Genomic DNA, 21,959 nt, shown 5'->3' on the forward strand with positions numbered 1-21,959 from the left:
CTCAACCAGGGCATTGCCTGTAACCTTCTTCCTATTAAGTATCTTTTATTGCAAGTCAACAAAGATGTCGTGTTAGGTCTGTTTAGGGTACTAGTACTGGAATAAATGGCAGTTAACTTTATGAACTTGTATCCAGAGAACTAAATATTCAACTCTCATTTCTTAAATGTAAAAGCTTTTACATGTCTGAGTAGACCATTTGGGGGCTATGGCACAGTGTGGTGGTGAACAGGCAGCAAGGGGCACCTTCAGGAAAACAAACCTGGAGGCAGCCTGCCAGGATAAACCCTGGCTCCGCCAGCTGCTGAGTGGGGAACGCTGACCAGAGAACTAGACCTTGCTCTCCCACTCATCTGTTCATACCTATTAGGGTCAGTGTGAGGGTTATTTAATGAGTTAGCATAAACACATGGGACATAGTGGGTGTGTGAGAGACGATGGTGGTGACTTAGGTTAGGGAGGTGGAGGTAGCGATGAGAGAGGTAAAACCAACAGGATTTGGTGGTGATTGGATGTGGCTGGTGAGGGAGAGTGGGCTCTGTCCATGGTGCTGATGTACAGTTTGGTGGGGACACTGAAAGCAGATCAGCGCTGAAAGGGTGTGGGTTTGCTTTGCTTCCTCTGAGTAGACTTCTAACTCATGGCATGAGAAAAGTGCCCACCCTCCATCTGAACTTGGAGGCAATGAATAAACTTGTGTTACGGGGACCCTCCCTCACTTCCACACTCTGCACAACACCAGCCACTACCACACACGAGCCAGCAGGTGTGGTCAGTGGCCAAGAAAAGATGAATTGTCTCTTTCCCGTGGATCTGGTTTGACACTTTTCACTATACCTCTTCCTGTTCTCATATATGAGAACACAAAACAAAGATTGGAATTTTATCCCGAATAACAAGTCATTTTACAGAAAAATAATAGAATTCATGAAACCAATGTACATCACCTTTCCAAATTGAGAAGTTATAGAACAAATACTAATGCTATGGACTTGAGTGTTTCTTTAATAAACCTAAGCCTCATCCCAAATAAAAGGCATTTTTGGAAAGCTGATTAATGAGCCACTGCTTGCTTCTAATGCTGGCTGAGTAAACTTGTGTTACAAACTAAGCCAGCTTAACGCCGGACTGGACCCTGCTCCAACATGGAACAAAAACTCTAAGCAACGGCTTTTATCCGAGCTCTGTTGAAGCCACGGCTACACTTCCTCTCTGGTGGGGTGGTCAGAGGGAAATGGACCCTGGAATCTCAGAAGTGCAACTCCACAGAAATGATGCTCTCTACAATATCTCTTCCTCCCCTGAGAGTCCAAAAATTCTTTTTCTCGGGATATTGCGGTGGAGGTAGCGATGAGAGAGGTAAAACCAACAGGATTTGGTGGTGATTGGATGTGGCTGGTGAGGGAGAGTGGGCTCTGTCCATGGTGCTGATGTACAGTTTGGTGGGGACACTGAAAGCAGATCAGCGCTGAAAGGGTGTGGGTTTGCTTTGCTTCCTCTGAGTAGACTTCTAACTCATGGCATGAGAAAAGTGCCCACCCTCCATCTGAACTTGGAGGCAATGAATAAACTTGTGTTACGGGGACCCTCCCTCACTTCCACACTCTGCACAACACCAGCCACTACCACACACGAGCCAGCAGGTGTCGTCAGTGGCCAAGAAAAGATGAATTGTCTCTTTCCCGTGGATCTGGTTTGACACTTTTCACTATACCTCTTCCTGTTCTCATATATGAGAACACAAAACAAAGATTGGAATTTTATCCCGAATAACAAGTCATTTTACATAAAAATAATAGAATTTATGAAACCAATGTACATCACCTTTCCAAATTGAGAAGTTATAGAACAAATACTAATGCTATGGACTTGAGTGTTTCTTTAATAAACCTAAGCCTCATCCCAAATAAAAGGCATTTTTGGAAAGCTGATTAATGAGCCACTGCTTGCTTCTAATGCTGGCTGAGTAAACTTGTGTTACAAACTAAGCCAGCTTAACGCCGGACTGGACCCTGCTCCAACATGGAACAAAAACTCTAAGCAACGGCTTTTATCCGAGCTCTGTTGAAGCCACGGCTACACTTCCTCTCTGGTGGGGTGGTCAGAGGGAAATGGACCCTGGAATCTCAGAAGTGCAACTCCACAGAAATGATGCTCTCTACAATATCTCTTCCTCCCCTGAGAGTCCAAAAATTCTTTTTCTCGGGATATTGCAGGAAGCCCATTCTTACCAGCAACGAGTGGGGATGAGGTGTGCTCCCCACCGATATCACACGCAGGGCTTGTTATTGCTGTAGAAAGGGTGAGTGTTATTTTCAGGGACGCTGTGTTAAAAGGGGAAGGCGTTTCTTGGAAAAGATCACTGTCAAGTACGGTGACTCTTTTTTGGTTTATATAAAAGGGCATTAGGGCAAAGGATCTAAATAGACACCTTTCAAAAGAGGACATTCAGAAAGCCAAGAGACATATGAAAACATGCTCAAAGTCACTAATCATCCGAGAGATGCAAAGCAAAACAACAGTGAGGTACCATCTCACGCCTGTCAGAATGGCTATCATCAACAAATCAACAAACGACAAGTGCTGGAGAGGATGTGGAGAAAAAGGAACACTTCTGCACTGCTGGTGGGAATGCAGACTGGTGCAGCCACTATGGAAGACAGTATGGAGTTTCCTCAAAAAACTGGAAATGGAACTCCCATTTGACCCTGTGATCCCACTTCTAGGAATATATCCCAAGAAACCAGAAACACCAATCAGAAAGGATATGTGCACCCATATGTTCATAGCAGCACAATTCACCATAGCTAAGATCTGGAAACAGCCTAAGTGCCCATCAGTAGATGAATGGATTAGAAAACTGTGGTACATCTACACGATGGAATATTATGCTGCTGTAAAAAAGAAGGAACTCTTACCATTTGCAACAGCATGGATGGTACTGGAGAGCATTTTGCTAAGTGAAACAAGCCAGTCAATGAAGGAAAAATACCATATGATCTCACTCATTCATGGATAATAAAGACCATTACAAACTTTTGAACAATAATAGATACAGAGGCAGAGCTGCCTCAAACTGATTGTCAAACTGCAGTGGGAAGGCCAGGGAGGGTTGGGGGGCAGGAGGGAGGGGAGTAAGAGATCAACCGAAGGACTTGTATGCATGCATATAAGCATAACTAATGGACATAAGACACTGGGGGGGTAAGGGAGGGCAGGGGATTGTCAAGGGCGGGGGGAAAAAAAGGACACATATGTAATGCCCTTTGTAATACTTTTAGCAAAAAAAAATTAAAAAAATAAATAAATAAAAGGGCATTAGGCAAACATGAGAAATTCAGCAGCTTCCTTTCCTAAGAGGGGACCGGTGGGTGGACGGGCTATAGTTCCCCCTCAGAGCAGACATGCAGAATAAGAACTGGCTGCAGTTGGCTTCCTCGCCAGCCCCAGTGTGGCCACTATCAGCAATATTAATGCTGCAGCTTTTTCTGTGATATGCTGCTGCTTTAGAGAGCACTAAGAGTTCTGAATGTATTTTTTAGAAATCTTGAAGCCACCAGTGGAACATTTTTGATGCTGTGGGTAATGCATAGAGCTGCTGCTTGGGAAGGCTGGGCTGCGAGAGGGACCCAAAGGCATTGGAAGCACGGAAGACACTGCGTGCAATGCTGATTTGGAAGAGAGAGCCAGAAGAAATGCTTCGTCATCGTGGAAGGAATTCTCAAGCCCTGTAGTCATACTGTTTTGGCTTCTTTTCCCTTCCTGGACCTTTCCTACCCAGAGCACAGATTCATATAAAAACTGCAACAAGGTGTGACATAATTGTGGAAGTTGTAGTGGATGGTGTGATGGTTAATTTTATGTGTCAACTTGACTGGGCCAAGGGCTGCCCAGGTATTTGGTCAAACATTGTTCTGGGTGTGTCTGTGAGAGTTTCTGGGTGAGATGAGCATTGGAATGGGTGGGGGGGATGAGTACAGAAGACTGCCTTCCCTAATGTGGTGGGCATCACCGAATACAACAAAAAGGCTGACCCTCGCACAAGTCAAAGTAAAAGGGAAATCCTCCTGCCTGTTGTTGTTGTTATGGGGGGGTTTTTGTGTTTTGTTTTGTTTTCCTAAGTCTTTGGACTCCAACTGAGACATCTGCTCTTCTTGGGCGTTGGGGCTGCCAGATTTTGGACTAGAACTTTCACCATTGGTTCTCCTGAGTCTCCTCTCATTTGCCAACTGCAGGTCTTGGGGTGGCTCATCTTCCCTAATCATGTGGGCCAGATCTTTGTAATAAATTATTCACACACACTCTACTGGTTCTGTTTCTCTGGAGAACCCTGAGTAAGGCAGATGGCATTAATAAGACAGGGACTGGAATATTAAAATCTTTCCTGAATTCATAACCTGACTGGATCAGGGTGTCCTCTATGAGAAAAGGGTCCCTGAATCCCCAAAGTGTTCAGAATAAGGCCAGCGGCTCAGAAAGCTCTCTAGCCACACCTCTCTGCTGAGAAAATCCAAGGCCATGAACCATGTGCCTGGAAACAGGCGAGGGTGACATGAGGGACAGGGAAATGTGCAGAGCCCTGGTCCCTCTCACCTGCCTCTCTCACCTGGGACCTCCTGGCTCCTCCCACTCGGAATGCACCCTGGGAGAGCAGAGGACCCAGGCAGAGTGGCCTGATACCCAGGCCCAGCTCCACACACTCCCACACCCAGCCTGACCTGGGCCTCTCGGTAGTAAACATAGCCCCGTTGAGCTCCTTGAAGTAAAACCCGCATTATCTCAGAGCCACAGGCAGCCTTTTCCTATGACTGAGGCCCAGGCCCATGCAAGAGTTCCTCCCTGCCCTCAGAACTGCTTTGGTAAAATAAAAAACAGATGCCTCCAGCAGCCTCTTGCAGCCATCCTCTCGTAACTGTATCTCTCCAGGTGGCCCTCAGGCGCAGAGAGATCCTGGCCCCTTTTAGCCAGCACACCTGTGCTCTGCCCCGGTGATGGGGCCCTGGGGCTGGGAGCAGGCCACAGAGGGGTGCAGGTACAGACCCTGGATTGGGAACAGAGAGGAGCTGAGACTCCTGCCTGAGAGACGGGGTGTCCCTTGGCATGTTGCTGACCCAATGGTCAGCTCTGTAACTCTAGCAAGTTAAGCAACCTCTCTGAGGCTCACCTGTGAACGTTGTTAGGAGAAGATGCAACTATACTGTAAAGAGTTTTAGCTCTGAACTTTGAGTGTTAGCACTGGATAAGATTGTGTTGTTATTTACTATTTAGACCATGAGCACTTGTTATCAGATATATCAATACCCATTAGACAACACATAAGTTTAAGGTCTTAGACCATAACAGCATTCTGTCCACACACAAAAAAAATGCTATAAAAATGAGTCTGAGTGACTCACTGGAGTATTTTAAATCAGGAAACACCAAGAAAAACCATATGAAGTGACTATTTCATTTGTTTGCTCATACCTTCTTTCCTTCCTTCATTCATTCATTCAACAAACACTTATTTCTACTAGCTATGTTCCTATACAGCCCCTTGAGAAACTCACAGGCTGAAAGAGGAAGCCAACCCCAGATCAAGATTGGCCCTAATCCTCGCTCATCACAGGCAGAGAAGGAAGATCAGCCCAGACCTGGGCATAGGGGGTGGTCAGGGGAGGCCTCCTGGAGGAGATGCCTGTACTGACGTTTAAGTTCCAGTCAGGCAAACAAGGAGGTGATGGCAGAGCACTCCCAGGAGGATGTAAATACTAAAGGCGGAGAGACAAGAAAATAATGGGTGGGGAAAGATTGGGAAGGTTCAAGGTTGTGTGAGGGGAGTTGTGAGCCATGAGGCTGCAGACCAGACTGGGGGCTAGTGCTGGAGAGACTCGTGGGCTGCATAGCAGGACTCGAGCTTTGCCCTGAGGACAGTGGAGAGCTCCTGAGGAGCTTGACACGGGCTTGGCATGGCCAGGTTTGCTTTCTTTTTTTTTCCTTTTTTTTTATATAAAAGGCTGCCTGTCTTGGAAAGTCACAGCCTGGGATGTAGCAGAGATTCTTCACCTTGTAAGAATCACAGAGGCCCATCCCACCAGGACCTGGGACTTCGCCCACCAGGCAAAGGCACAACAAGCTCTCCCTGGAGATGCAGTACCGTGTGTTTGTCTACTTTAAGAACCTGGCTCATGTGATTATGGAGGCTGGCAGGGTGGGTCATGAGTCTGGACATCCACGGAAGAGCCAGTTGCAGTTCAAGTTCAAAGTGGTCTGCCGGCACAATGCCCTCTTGCTCGGGGGAAGTTTTTGTTCTATTTGGGCCTTCAGCTGATTGGATGAAGCCCATCCACACTGGAGAGAGCAATCTGCTTCTTCAAAATCCAGACTTAAACATTAATCTCACCCCAAACACTCTCACGGAAACATCCAGGTTAAATAATATATGACCACATATCTGGGTGCCATGGCCTAGCCACGTTGACAAAATTAACCATCGCAGACGCCCCTGGAGGTGGACATGACACTTGGCCAGGTCCCTGGGCTTAGGTGAGCAGGGAAGGCTCTGCACAACCACATGTACACGGTCACTCAGTCACCACGTGTCCCTGGGCCTCTGCTCTCTAGCCACTTGCCCGCTGCCTGTAACTAGACCAAACCTGTGGCCGTGGGAGATGCACACAAACCGCAGCCCCTCAGCCAGGCAAGGGCAGCGTCTGGATTGCAGGTGGCAGGCTCCAGCCAGAGCCCCTGCTCCTTCGTCTCCACATGCGGTGACTACCCCTCTGCCCACTCCCTGCGATAGGAATGAAATGGTTTAAAATAACGGGCCTGTGACTGCCCCCACAGCAAGTGAGGCTCTGAGCCTGACTCGTCACATGCGGGGCATCTTCAGAGGAGCTGAGAGCAAGAGCGAGGGCTTGTTCCTCCTGCAGTGCACAGTGCCTGGTCCCGGCCTGGGCCGGTGGCATAACCTGAAGTCTCCAGGTGCTCTTGGAGGGGCCTGGGGGAATGGATTGGGGAGATGGGTCCACTCGTGCTGGCCCTGGCTGGGGCTCCTCTAGAAATCCAGGCATCCCAGTGACAGAGCGCCCACGCTGATTGTAGAAAGCCAGGTCCTAGTGGCACAAGAGCAGGCCCCAGTCTGTAATGCCAGAAGAGATAGAGTCTAAAAATGTTTATTATAATCAATTTTCTATGTGGAAAGAACCTGCCATTCCTGGAATAAATCTCACCTAGTTTTATGCAGAATTCTGTGTACACATTGCTGGATTTTATTGGCTGATACCTTAAAATAATTTTTTTTCTTTGCTTACAAAGGATATTGGCTTATGATGATAGTCTCATGTGATGGCATTTTCAGTCCATGATTTCAGGTTCTACTTAAAAAATATTTCTAAGTCCTCCGAATTTCCATACCTTTTAGGTTCAGCTTACAATTTTCTTTAAACAAATTCCAGAAGGAAATCTCAGGTCCTGAAGGCTACACTGATCCTTTTTACCCAATATTTTAGAAAAAAAGATTATCAATTGCGCATAAACTCTTTCAAAAAAAAAAAACAGAGGAGGAAACAATACTTTCTACCTCATTTTCTGAGGGCAATAACCTGAAATCATAGAACCAATTGGAGAACTTACACTACCTGACTTTGAGTTTTCCAATGAAGCTGAAGTAATTGAGACTGTGGAACTGGCATGAAGATAGCCGTATATAGATCAATGGAACAGAATAGAAACTCTAAAAATAAACCTTCACACTTCTGGTCAGTGGGTTTTAAATAAAGGTGCCAGAGAAGCTCAAAGGCAAGCAGTGAGAGGTTCCAGCAGTGGTGCTGGAACACTGGAAACCGTATGTGCCCCCCAAGGAATTAACTTTGTTTCTACACACCCTCCACAAACAACAACTCAAAATCGGTCAGAGACCTACGTTTCAGAGTTAAACTGTAACACTTTAGGAGAAAAACAGGATAGAAATGTCTGTGATGTTGAATTAGCCAAAGTATGTCAACAAAATTCAAATCATTTGATCTTCAAAAATCACCATTACTAACATAAAAACATTAAGTCACAGACTCGATTCAGTTATTTGCAAAAAATATTATTGTATGCAGAACATATTAAAAAGTTTTGAAATGCAATAATAAGAAAAAAATCAACTCAATTTTTGAAGTGAGGAAAAGACCTGAAAAAAACTCTTCACCATCTATATATATAAAAGGCTAATATGCTAAGTGTCCCTCCTCCCATCCGACCGGTCACTATGATAGACACTGACCACCAGGACACAGACGCTCAACACAGGAGCTGCTGTGACCTGCATTGGCCATTTACAAATGGCGGCACAGACCTGGCGCTGACAAAGCAACACTCGGCTTCCCCCAAGTGGGACACAGTTCCCACCACCACCCCAGAGCGACAGCCCACCAAATCACAGCCAACGCTGCCATGGCACAAAATGCAGCCCACAGCCCAGCCCAGCCTGGAAATGGTGGCTGTAGGCGTCAGGTAATGATGTCACATAGCAACACCCGGCTTCCTCTCCCTAGCGACTAGCCTCCTTGCAGTTTCTTCAGCCAAGGAACACAGCTTGCTTTATAGCCAGGTGGAAACATTTTACAGTTTAACCAAATGTCTGTGTAGCGTTTTCACCTGCTTCATCTCATTTGATCCTCACAGAAGTCCTGGAGTAGGTAGATAGGAGACTCAGTAGAATCCTTTTTTTTTTTTTTTCATTAGCCAGAAAACAGAAATTTAGAAAGTTTAGAAACTTGACCCAACTGAAAAGAAGTAAGAAATGGTGGACCTTGAAAATGACTTCAGGTTTTCTCACTGCACAGAATACAGTCAAACATTGCTGCAGTTAAATATTGTATCCTTTGTTCTCCCTGCATGATCTACAATAATAATCTGCTTTGTGTTGATATTTACTGCTGTGTTGCTGGCAATTACCTGAAAGAAAAGTTGGGGTGCTTCACTGGGCTGGAAAAAGTTTAGCTAAATCAGAAAGCAGGTCTAATTAAGCAAGTTCTATATAAAAGGCTAAGTTGACTCGTGCATGCACGATACAAATAAAGCTCTCTCTGGTGCCAGTCACACACGTGTGTTTCAATCTGCCATTGTCAATCATGAATTTGGTTGACACTTCTATTATAGAGAAAGGGCGAACAGCAATATTGAAATAGTTCTTCTAATTAATTTCCTTTCAATGCGCACAAATCCATGCACCGGGCCACTAGTAAATTGTAAGTGGATGGGCAAATAGCACATGAAAAGATGTTCAAATCATTTGACATTAGGTAAACATAAATTGTCCTGGCCAGGTGACTCAATTGGTTGGAGCAATGTCCTGTACACCAAAAAGGTCACAGGTTCAATCCCCAGTCAGGGACAAATCCAGGTTGTGGGTTCAATCCCAGTTGGGACTTGTATGGGAGGCAACTGATTGATGTCTCTCACATCAGTTTCTCTCTCTCTCTCTCTCTCTCTCTCTCTCTCTCTCTCTCATCAATAAACATATCCATATCTTTGGGTGAGGATAAAAAAATAAAGGAGGGAATTCATATTTCCAGGGTCTACTGTGTGTGGGCACCAGAATCTATAGAGCCTCATTCATATGTCAACTCTTACTTTCAAAAATCACTATTTACTTTTTCATTTTAAATGATAAAATAGACTATTTTTATTATTACAAAGTCACAAAATAGTGTTTTATTTAATAAATAGATATTTTTTTAAAAAATTACTGTGAACTGCTAGGAGCTGAGCCGAGTAGGCAATGAGGGTTATTGTTTAATGGGCAGAGATTTTACAAGATTAGAAGAGTTATGAAGATAGATGGTGATGGTAGTTGTACAACACTGTGACTGTTTTTAATACCACTGAACTGTATACTTAAAATGGTTGCAATGGTAAATTTTATGTTATGTGTATTTTAGCACAATTTAAAAATTGAAGGGAAACCAAGGAAAAAATTAAGCAGCACAATGAACACATAATTTAACAAAACCCCTTAGTTTTCCATGAATGTTCAGTGGCTTTTTCTTCATGAGACTTGGAGTAAAATATTAATGAAACTTTATAAAAACCAATTAAAATATGACTTTGGGTCAAAAATATAAAGAAATAGATGGATGCATTAGACTACAATAAAAGACTGACTTTTGTTGCAAATCTCTTCTGTTCTGTGGCCAGTCTCGTTGACACTGCTGGCAGCTTATTTTGCTAGACAGTTTTGTTATTACATGCACTCTTCTGTATGTGCATTGTTTCACAATAAAAGAGGGGATTTTAAATTCAATACAAATAAACATTAAAGTGGCAGCTAAAAAGACGTGACTGGTAATTCCACTTTCTTTTGTACTCAGTAGGTAGGGAAACTAAGGCCTGCGTCACAGGCTAAACCCCAGTTGGGCTGGCAAGGGGGACTATTGCTGTCAATCACTCTATCTTTTATCTTTCCCAGGTCCATCTCCCAGGAATCCTGTGTACCCATTAGCCCTTGGCTGCCAAGGCTTCTCACCCTGGTGGTGCTGCCACCATGACACCCAATGATTGCTGAGTGGTTTCTCACACACTCTCTCCTTTGGCCTTCACAACACCCCTGAGACATACCTTACTATTGAGCCATTTTCAGTTATGTTCTCTTGGCATTATGCAGGGGATGTAAGGGAGAAAGTGTCAACGTCCACATCTGTGAGCTCTAATAATGTTCTCAGCATTGATGCCTAGAGTGCTGTGAGGCATTGATGGCCAAGAACGAGAAAGGATGAGAATGTAATCATGAATAAGTCCAGCCAGGAAAACAGTTTTAGCTTTTGTTTTGTTTTGTTTTTTGTCTTAAAAAACTATTGATATAACAACCTTTCTTTGTCCTCCAGTGAAAGATTGGTTTTAGCCAATTAAAATAAGTGATATTTTACAAAGTAGAATGTAAACCTAAAGCAATTCATTTTCCCTAAAGTGGACACAGGCAAAAGTATATAAAGAAAATTGAGGAATACTTTAAAAATATGTAATGGGGCCACAGTTGAATCTAACATCTTAATTTTGTTCTCAGGGAATCAACTGGGACAGTTCTATTATATCTAACTAGAGACTCGGTGCATAAAATTTGTGCACAGGCCGAGACCGGTTTGGCTCAGTGGATAGAGCGTCGGCCTGCGGACTGAAGGGTCCCAGGTTCTATTCCGGTCAAGGGCATGTACCTGGGTTGCGGGCACATCCCCGGTGGGAGATGTGCAGGAGGCAGCTGATCGATGTTTCTAACTATCTATCTCTCCCTTTCTCTCTGTAAAAAAATCAATAAAATATATAAAAAAAAAAAAAATTTGTGCACAGGTAGGGTCCCTAGGCCTGGCCGGTGATCAGGGCTGATTGGGGCATTCCAGCTGCTGGCCAGGGCCTCCCTTCCCCAGCTGCTGGCTGCCAGTCGGGGCCTTCCTTCATGCCAAGCCACCCCCTGGTGGTCAGTGCACATCATAGCGAGCGATTGATCTCCTGGACTCCCGGTCGAACTCCCAAGGGGACAATTTGCATATTAGGCTTTTATATATATAGACTAGAAGCCCGTTGCATGAAGATTCATGCAATAGGCCTTCCTTCTTCCTTCCTCTGGCTGCTGGCACCAGTTTTCCCCCAGCACCCGGGACCCAGGCTTTTGGTCCGGCAGCAGTGGAGAAGCCAAGCCTCTTCAGTCTTCAGTCTTCAATCTTCAGTCTTCACTCAGCGCCTGCATATGCAAATTAACACATTGTTTGCGGGTAGTTTTTATCTCGCGCTAACAGGTAGCGCGGGCCATTTTTGCTAATTTTTTGCAACGTAAAACGTATAAATACGTTTCCCGCATACAATGTGTTAACCGCCATCTTTGTTGGGTTAATTTGCATAGTGACTCTGATTGACTGGTGGGCATAGCAGAGTAACACCAGTTAGCATGTTTCTCTTTTATTAGTGTAGATTAGTCATTCAAATAGATTATGGAGACTCTTAGCATGGAAATTATGAGGCATAGTGAGGCTTATGTACTATTTCCAGATTATTCTTACCATGTCGTTAGGTCATGGAGGAAAGCAAGCAATGTTGGAGGGATAGTCCCAACTTCCAGATCTATCTAACACCTGTGAAGTAGACCTGTCAGTGCCCTTCCCATATTTCTAGACATTTCAGGATTCTTGGTTGATTTCCAAAGGCCAGTATCCACACCTCTGTGCCTACAGCGTCTTTTCCTTGGAACTGCAGAGGAGTATGCTGCCTACTTGCATGGCAGATGAGAGGAGCAAAGAACTCACACTCTCTCCCTTGCAATCGATGGCTTTTAGAAGTTGATGTATAAATTCCCCAGCTCCTTGTCCCTTGAATAGAATAATTCTGAAGTGTATGTTTTGCACCATTCCTTGATGCTTGCTTGCAAGATTGAGCTCCAGTTCTGTGGTAGCTGGCTTAATGACACATCATTTTTTCTGTCTTCCTTCCCCTATATCACCGAGCCACTTTATACCAGCACTCCCTGTACCTCTTAAATAAACTATCTGTAATTGAGACCTTATCTCAGGGTCTGCTTCTGTGGGAACTAAACGAAACCACCATAAATATGGACATCTCTTGACATCCCAATCATAAAGAGAAAACTGGGGAAATAGATTCAGAGTACAAGTCAGTGTACCGTATTTTTTATTTTTCAAATTACTTGGAAATTATCTCACCTGGATGCACTTTATTGCCCACATGCAGGGATGATAATAAAAATATTTAACAATTGATTCAGTATGGTCCTCAGTCCATCTCACCAGCTGACCATTGGCTCTGCCCAGTGAGACACAGGGGCCCCAGTTCTTCCTGGGTCAAATCTTCAGGCTGATTGAGAGGTTATTGGGCAGAGAAGGGTTTACGTAGCTTTTTCTAAGGGGGCTCAGTGGTATGTGGCATAATTTTGAATCCTTCTCAGAATGAGAAGTGAAGAGGAGCATTTATCAAACATCTCCAAAGAGAGCAAAAAGGGCCAGCAGGGCACACATCAGTGGGGACTCTGGTAGCGTTACACGCCAACATGTATTATTTATGTCTTCTTCTGAGTATGGTAAGAAAAAAAAGCCACAAACTCGCCTGGTTTCTTTCTAGAGAATTGTCTCTTCTCTGTTGTGGGTAGTGTGGGCAAGATCAAATAGCAAAGTAGCCAAGGGGTTGGTGTGTATATGACTCAAGATACGTCCATCAGAGTCTCTCTCCTGGACTATGAATGTGAAGCAGAATGATGAAAGGATCGGAGGAAAAGTCTTTGGAGCTCACTGATGCAGTGAGAGTGCTAATTCATGCAGAGGAATGCTATAAAGTAGGGTCAACCAGATCCTGCTACAGACCCCAGAGTTGCCTGGTTTCTCTTCATGTCCATGACCTTCTCATTGGTCCTATGAGTCTTCTAATAGCCTTCCAGTAACTTCCTTTTATTGCTTACATTTTCCAAAATTGGTTACTTTTGCTGGCAACCTTAAAACCATAACTAATTTGGGCTCTACTGTTTATCTTCAGCCATATTTTATGGGGAGCCAACCCCTTAAAAGAGTGTGTGGCCCTGGCTGGTTTTGCTCAGTGGATAGAGCATCAGCCTGCAGACTGAAGGATCCTAGGTTCGATCCTGGTCAAGGGCATGTGCCAGGGTTGCAGGCTCAATCCCCAGTAGGGGGTGTGCAGGAGGCAGCCGATCCATGATTCTCTCATCATGTTTCTGTCTCTCTCTCCCTCTCCCTTCCTCTCTGAAATCAATAAAAATATATTTTTTAAAAAAAAAGAAAGAAAGAAAAATAAGAGTGTGTGGCAGAAACTACTGAAAATGGGAGAAAAGAAGGCGGTCCCTGGATCTGCAGCAAACAAGAGGAAGAAGCCCCTGGAGGTGGGTGTGGGTCTGAGGGATACTGTGTACACCCCTAAAGCTTCCTCCCTGCAGCTCTCGGGTACCAGGAGCTAGAATTCCATCCCGAGCTTCTCCATCGTCCCACAGGTTGACTGGCTGCTGATTCAGGCATTTCTCACAAGCAAAGCCCTAGTGGCTTGTGTGGATACTAGGGACAGGACAAAGGTTCGGGTCAGACTCTCTTCTGTTAGCAGTTCTGGTAAGACAGAGAGTCGGTGGGCGTTGACATCATGGGCTCAAATGAGGCCTCACTGAAATAGATAGACATCACTTACCGAGATGTTCACTTTTACTACAAAATAATTATGAATCTGGCTAGGCACATTTCATAGGAACCATATTGAGAACTGGGCAGCTTTTATTTTTTAATGCTTATTTGCATTTTAAAAGTTGGGAAGTGAATTTTCTGTCATAGTTGCAACCATTCCTCTGCCAGCGTTGGCACAACACATCATACCAAACCCTGCGAAGGGGGCCAGCTGAGCACCTGCCAACCTGGCCCACGTGCAGCGCTTTGCCTAGAAGCCGTGTCTCCTATAGAACTGAGCTCGGGCGAGAATGTCATTGACCAAGTCAGCTTCTATGTCCAAGGGGGTGGCAATGGCTTCGACTCCTGACTTAAAGGCCAAGATACCACCTGAAATGAAACACAGAGGTTCAGATTGAAATATTAACTTTCTGCAAGAATAAGATATGACCATTCCCAGGATGTCAGCCCTCCAGGCAAATCTTCCAAAGTAGGCAGTCCCAGACCCTCCTTCTCCCTCCCTCCCCTCCTAAAAGGATGTGCTACCTCAAAAACCATGGGGAAAACCCAAGTAGCTTTCCTTCTCTCTCTTTTTAAAATACTTTTATTTTTCTTGCTTAAAAAGTCTTATGTAGTTCAGGTCTACAAAACTAGATTCCCAGCAAATCTTCAGTCTGAGAATGCTCATTATATTCTCTCAGTCATTTAATAATCCACTCATTTATTCACTCATTTATTCATTCAATAAACATTTTTAAGCACCTACTATGTGCCAGGATGTGTGCCACACTGAAAGCAGAGTGCACAATGCCACCCAGAGATAATCATTTCTTGGTAGGGTTATGTGTATAATAAGCATGTCTGTGCATATGTGTATTAAACCTAGAATCTTTAATAGTTATTTATATGTTTAACATAAGTGTGCTCCACTCTTACATCCAGAGAAAAAAGCCTCTGATCCCTGCCTTCACGGACCTTGAAATAGAAAATAGAAACTGTTTATTCTAAATTAGGCCACCACGTGTTGAAGGCGAGAAGTACTGGTAGATACAGACCATGGGCTTATAGGAGATAGCCTTAATAAGAATTGATATGGTTGGATGTGAAGAGAGAAGGAACCAGAGAGCCTCAGAAAACACTAGAGATGACTGGACATATGATGGTGCCTTTCACAGAGACAGGAAATGTAGAAAAAAGAGCAAATTTCTAGTGGAAGCTAGTGACTTAATTCCGTCTGGGTCATGGTCTGTGATCAGCCAGGCACGGATCTCCACTTGTACATCTCATAGTACCTGAAGCCCTGGTGTCGCTGGGAAAGCTCACAGATTAAGTTTTGTTCAAACAATTCAGAAAATGATTAATTCTTGCATCAGGAAAGAAGCCTACCAGAACAAGGCAAGCATATTCTTTTAAACTACTGCATTCACTTGCAAGGCATCCCTCAATGGCTCGATAACCAGTGAGAGGTATAATCAGAACCCCAACATCTGGCAGGAGGGAAAGGAAAGCGGGGAAGGAAGACCGCTCAGTAACGCAGGGGCTCCGAGAGCACTTTTCACAGCTCCTCCCAGGCCACGCTGACCCGGTGGGCACGCTCCCCGGGAGGCCACCATACATCTGGTCTGCAGGGGTCTCACTCAGCTCTTTTAAACAAACCACCACGATCTGGCCTACCTTTGAGGTGTTGGTCCACACTCCACATGGGGAATTTTCTCTGGATTGCCTTAATTCTGTCTGTCAGAATCCCAACAGCCTGCAGAAGGTGCTCTTTGCTGTCCCAGGTGCCAACAGGGTAATACATTTTTTTATCAAGCTAGAAAATTCAAATAACAGTGGCAGCATCTGAATGAAGAAACACGTTTTTCTGCTGTTCCTGATTTCTCCCTTTTATGCTCAAGTTCACTGGCCTTCCCTGTCCTTTCCCCCCACTGCAGTGCTTTCTTTCACAGAAACGAGAGTCAGAGAATACTGGCCTTCCCTGTCCTTTCCCCCCACATAATCAACTCTGCAGTGCTTTCTTTCACAGAAACGAGAGTCAGAGAAACAAAGTAAGATTTGGGAGGAGTGGTTGTGGCCCAGTTTTAGTCAGCACTCTCATAGACACACATACGTACATAAATAAATGGAAAAGTTGTTTCAAACCATTAGCTCCCAAAGTCTACATGTTTTCAGTCAAAATACAAATTTGTTTCTAACTGGGAGGCTAAAAGTCTGGGTTTCTACAGACCATATAAAGTTGAACCTGGAAACAGATATCCAGATCATTTGGATCTTCTTCTTCCAATTTGTCTAAAGAACAAGTTGGGCCCTAGCTGGTTTGGCTCAGTGTATAGAGCATCAGCCTGCGGACTGAAGGGTCCCAGGTTCATTCCGGTCAAGAGCACATGCCCAGGTTGCTGGCTCGATCCCCAGTAGGGGGTGTGCAGGAGGCAGCTGATCAATGATTCTCTCTCATCATTGATGTTTCTATCTTTCCCTCTCCCTTCCTATCTGAAATCAATAAAAATATATTTTAAAAAAATAAAGAAAGAGGGAACAAGTTGGGTTACGTGGGGATTAATAATAGTGTTTTGATCCACATGGATGAAATTGACTACTTCATGAACCCCAGTATAAATGCCCTTTATAAGATTTTCTCAATGTAAGTACATTGTATATTATTTATTGCACATTGTAGTTATGAAACTGATAGAATACTTTCTTATAGTTATCTAAGAACTGATAAATCTCAAATAAAATACCAAAGCTGCATTACAGGAATCACAGTACAAATTGTGCTAAATTACCAGGGTGTTTTGAAGCCTCGAAATACTGCAAGCAGCTTGCAGTGTGCGTTGAGCTTCTGCAGGGAGTGATGAAGTGGGGCTAATCGAAAGTTGCCAGCTAAGTACCTGCATCAGGCCAAATTTCAGGCCCCTGTGGTCCCAGCCATCCTGCAGGACAGCTCCACCGTGGCTTTCTCTGGAGATGATGGCTGCAATGAGGGCAGGGTCCACGCAATGCCTCCGCCCAACTTCTTTGATCAGAGTCTGGTACGGCTTTAAGGCCCTCAAATCCATTTCAGCAAACATTTCAGAACCACGAATCCCTAAGTGGATGGAAAATAAATTGTTTCCTCTAATCCAGAAGAGAATCCTTTTCAGATAAGTTAGCCATAGCCCATGACTGCACCTCACAGCTTGGGATAGTCATTCTAAGACATGGTTTTTTCTTTGCGGTTTTTTTGTTTTGTTTTGTTAATCCTCACTGGAGGATAGTGGTTTTTTCTTTGTGGTTTTTTGTTTTGTTAATCCTCACTGGAGGATATTTTTCCCATTGATTTTTAGAGAGAGTGGGAGGGAAGGAAGGAAGTGGGGAAAGAAAGAGGAGGGAGGGAGAGAGAGAAAGAAGAGAAGAGAGGAATATCGGTGTGAGAAAGACACATTGACTGGTTGCCTCCTGCACACCCTGACCGTGGTGGGGTTCTAACCTGCACCCAGGTACATGCCCTTGACTGGGAGCTGAGCCGCCACTTTTTGGGATGCAGGCCAGTGCTCTAACCACTTAGCATACCGGCCAGGGCACTAGGACATGTTTTAACCTTTGATTCTATAAACACAGAAAGGTCCACCACCTCAGACAGATACCATGTCTGTTTTTCCCCCTCGTTTTTTTGTTTCCTGCCACACTGCTGCAGTGGGGAGATCCCTAGTCTAGAAGTCAGCCAACCTAAGTTTGAGTCTGGTCGGCCACTACTCAGCTCCAGGCCCTGCGGAAGTCTCCCCTTTGCTGAGCCTTGGTTTCTGGTCTGTAAATTGGGAAGGCAGGATTAGCTGGTCTAGTTGCTTCTAGCTCTGACGCTCTGGCACTGAGATAACAGGAAGAAGACTTTTGCAAGAGTTACAAAAGTGAAGACATACAAAGAACAAGAGACTTGCTTACCATGTTCCTGCTCTAACAGGCAGCAACACAACAGCAAACAAAAAGGCAAAGCCAGAATTTAATATCTTATTGAGGCAATCATTTCAATATGTAGAAATAAACATCTGGACAAGTTTGGAAATAATGGAGGGGGGGGCAAATAAGTAGTATGTTAGGCTGGTCAGAATTTTGTTTTCTTCTCATTTTTAATTTCAACATTAATACTATAATGATGATTATACTTTTTCAAAATGAAGCTATTTTTCTAAGAAAGAATCTGAAAATGATGAAAGGGGACAAGCCAAATGTTTGCTTTGCTTTTCACTTACCGCAGTTAATCAACCTGGCTATATCACAGGCAGTCCCAGGAGTCTCCATGGTCATGATGTCGCCATAGCAGCCGCGGTACAGGCGGGGGTGCAGGTAAGGGCTCGCTGAGTGACTAAAAGGATAAGAGCCCCTGGAAGTGCCTGGAGAGGGGGGAGGGGGATGATAACTCACACAAAGCCTGTGAGAAAATATTGCTTGAGTTGCTATAATGAACATTATTAAACCTAAGGAAAAGCTATAGACTTAGTTCTCCCCAAGGACCTCCTCAGGACCCTAGAATAGCTCATCAGACAAAACAGAAGATTCCCCCTTCCCACTCTACTCCAACCTTAAAAAGTATAATACAACACAATTCTAAACATTGTGCAAGATCCCAAAACCATTTAGTGCAATCTAGATCAGACAGAATTGCTACTATATTTTAAGCTGGAACTTTGAGAGAAATGTTAAGGTACTTCTGACACAAATACTTCTGTGGGTGTAAGCACTGGGATTAACAATAGCCTTTGTTTAGTGAGAGAAGAAAGAAGGATACCATTAACTTAAAGTATTCATTTTTATATCATGTTGCTGAGCAGTTGAGTTTCTATCTAGGTCTAATTGGAAATACATTTTACCTTACCATAAAAATGTAACTTAAATCTATTTTTACTTTTTTTGTCATATAAAGTGAGTTTCCATCCAAGTCTATTTAGTTAGTTTTAAGTTTTGTTTATTTTTAAAAAACATTTTTATTTTTTAATTGCAGTTGATATACTATATTATATTAGTTTCAGGTATACAACATAGTGGTTAGACATTTATATAACGTACCACATGATCATCTGATAAATCTAGTACCCTTCTGACATCATACATAGTTATTACAAGATTCTTTACTATATTCCCTGTGCTATACTTTACATCCTGAGACTGTTCAAATCTATTTACTAAAGGAGAGCAAGAGCTTTTCTGTAAGTTGAAAAGTTTATTCTAATTGTTCCTAGGATTATTGGGTTGTACCTTAAGGTGACAAATATTTGTTCTGGAAATTATATTTCTTAAAATGTTTGACGTAAAAAAAAAAAAACTGTGTTGTTTCACTTGGTGTTATAAATGTGTTTTCAATAGAGAGGTGGATTTTATCCATTCACCATAGGCCATCGGCCTAATTCTGATAAACTTGACAGTATAGAGAGACTCCTAGAATTTGGCACACAAACAATGGAGCTCATCCTTACCGATATTTATTTTAAAAGGAAAACAAAGCAACTCTAAAGATTACGTTTTTAAAACTTCTTAATTTTTTAAAAAGAAAAACTCATCAAAAGAAAAATACAATCACAGTCTGCTCTCTCACATCTACACACAGGCAAGAAAGGAATCGTAAATGGACCCACAGTCCGACAGTGAGCTAGCAAGTAAACTCGGGACACTGAGAAAGCCTATCCAGCTCCTGAAAGCAGCAGAACCGGCAAAGCCAATACGCCTCTCTGAGCAGCATGGGTTCCACTGGGATACAGTGTAAATGGATTAAATGCTCTAATCAAAAGACATAGGGTGGCTGAATGGATAAGAAAACATGACTCAACTATATGCTGTCTACAAGAGACCCACCTCAGAACAAAAGACACACAGGATGAGAGCGAAGGGATGGGAAAACATTTTTTTCCATGCAAATGGAAACGAAAAAAAGCTGGAATAGCAAACTCATATCTGACAAAACAGACTTCAAAATGAAGGCCAGGGAAAATTTTTTTCCATGCAAATGGAAACAAAACAAAAAAAAGCTGGAATAGCAAACTCATATCTGACAAAACAGACTTCAAAATGAAGGCCATCACAAGAGACAATAAAAGTCACTACAAAATATAACCCTGGTAAACATGTTTGCACCCAATATAGGAGCACCTAAGTATATAAAAAAAACTTCTGGAGGACTTTAAGGGAGAGATTGACAGCAATACAGTTATAGTAGGGGACTTTACCACCCCACTGATGTCACTAGATATATCTTCCAGACATAACCAACAAGGAAACTGACTCAATGACACACTAAATCAGATTAATTTAATTAACATTTCCAGAACATTTCACCCCAAAGCTGCAGAATATACAATCTTCTCAAGTGCACATTAAAAAGAATGTTATTAAAATTAATTGGTTATCAATGATATCAACAAAGAAATAAAAAATTTCCTGGAAACAAATGAAAATGAACACACAACAACACAAACTCTATGAGACACAGTGAAAGCAGTCCTGAGAGGGAAGTTCATAGCACTACAGGACTACTGAAAAAAAATAATAATAAACTCTTTAATCCTACAACTACAAGAATTAGAAAAACAACAACAAGAAAAGCCCAGAGTGTGGTGAAGAAAGGAAATAATAAAGATCAGAAACCAAGAGTTGATTCATTGAAAAGATAAATAAGATTGATGAACCGTTAGCCAGACTCGTCAAGAAACAAAGAGAGAGGACCCAAATAATTAAAATCAGAAATAGAAGAGGTGAAGTAACAACTGACATCACAGAAATACAAAGGATTGTAAGAACATATTAGGAGCAACCATATGCCAACAAGCTGAACAATGTTGATGAAATGGAAAAATTCCTAGAAAAATACAATCTTTCAAAACTGAATCAGGAAGAATCATAAAACCTGAATAGGCCAATAAATATTGAGGAAATTAAAACAGTAATCAAACAACCAGCAAAAGCCCTTGTCCTGATGACATCAAAGGGGAACTTTACAAAACATTCAAATAAGAATTAACACCTGTACTCCCCAAACTATTCCAAAAAATCCAAACGGAAGGAACACTTCCAAGCTCTCTTTATGAGTCCAGCATTATCCTAATTCCAAAACCAGATAAAAATGATACAAAGAAAGAGAATTACAGACTAATATCCCTGATGAACATAGATGCTAAAATCCTCAACAAAATATTAGCAAATTGGATCCAGCAATACAATAAAAAGATCATACACCAGGACCAAGTGGGATTTCTTTCTGGGATGAAAGGCTGGTACAATACTCACAAATCAATAAATGTGATATATCACATAAATGAATTGAAAGAAAAAAAATCACATGATCATATCAATAGATGCAGAAAAAGCATTTGACAAAATCTAACACTTATCTTTGATAAAAACTTCAGCAAAGTGGGAATAGAGGGATCATACCTCAACATAATAAAGACCATATATGACAAACCTACAACCCACATCATACTCAGTGGGCAAAAACTAAAGCCATTTTCCCTAAGAACAGGAACAAGGCAGGGATGTCTGCTTTCACCAGTTATTCAACATAGTATTCAACATAGCCACAGTGATCAGAGAAGAAGGAAACATAAAAGGCATCCAAATTGAAAAGGAGGAAGTAAAACGCTCATTATTTGCAGATGACAGATATTGTACATAGAAAACTCTAAAAACTCCACCAAAAAAAACTACTAGATTTCATAAATGAATTTGGCAATATAGCAGGATACAAAATCAACACCCAGAAATTGATAGCATTTTATTGTTGTTGTTAATCCTCACCCAAGGATATTTTTCCCATTGACGTTTTGGAGAGAGTGGAAGGAAAGGGGAGAGACAGAGAGAGAA

The 21,959-nt window shown here is 42.8% G+C and overlaps 1 protein-coding gene across 1 annotated transcript in view; it reads right to left on the reverse strand.

Moving 5' to 3' along the window:
• Positions 1-14,369: 14,369 nt before the first annotated feature.
• The window catches only part of LYG2 (lysozyme G-like 2), a 13,657-nt gene continuing 6,067 nt past the window's right edge, over positions 14,370-21,959 (reverse strand). The window contains exons 3-6 of the mRNA XM_005858349.1: positions 18,359-18,499; positions 17,021-17,217; positions 15,804-15,942; positions 14,370-14,519 (exon numbers count right to left, since the gene is read on the reverse strand). Coding sequence (XP_005858411.1) covers positions 14,401-14,519; positions 15,804-15,942; positions 17,021-17,217; positions 18,359-18,499 — 596 coding nt within the window. The 3' untranslated portion in view covers positions 14,370-14,400. The remainder of the gene's footprint in view (positions 14,520-15,803; positions 15,943-17,020; positions 17,218-18,358; positions 18,500-21,959) is intronic.

Source organism: Myotis brandtii, unplaced genomic scaffold, assembly GCF_000412655.1.
Source record: "Myotis brandtii unplaced genomic scaffold, ASM41265v1 scaffold1169, whole genome shotgun sequence".
Taxonomy (NCBI): domain Eukaryota; kingdom Metazoa; phylum Chordata; class Mammalia; order Chiroptera; family Vespertilionidae; genus Myotis; species Myotis brandtii.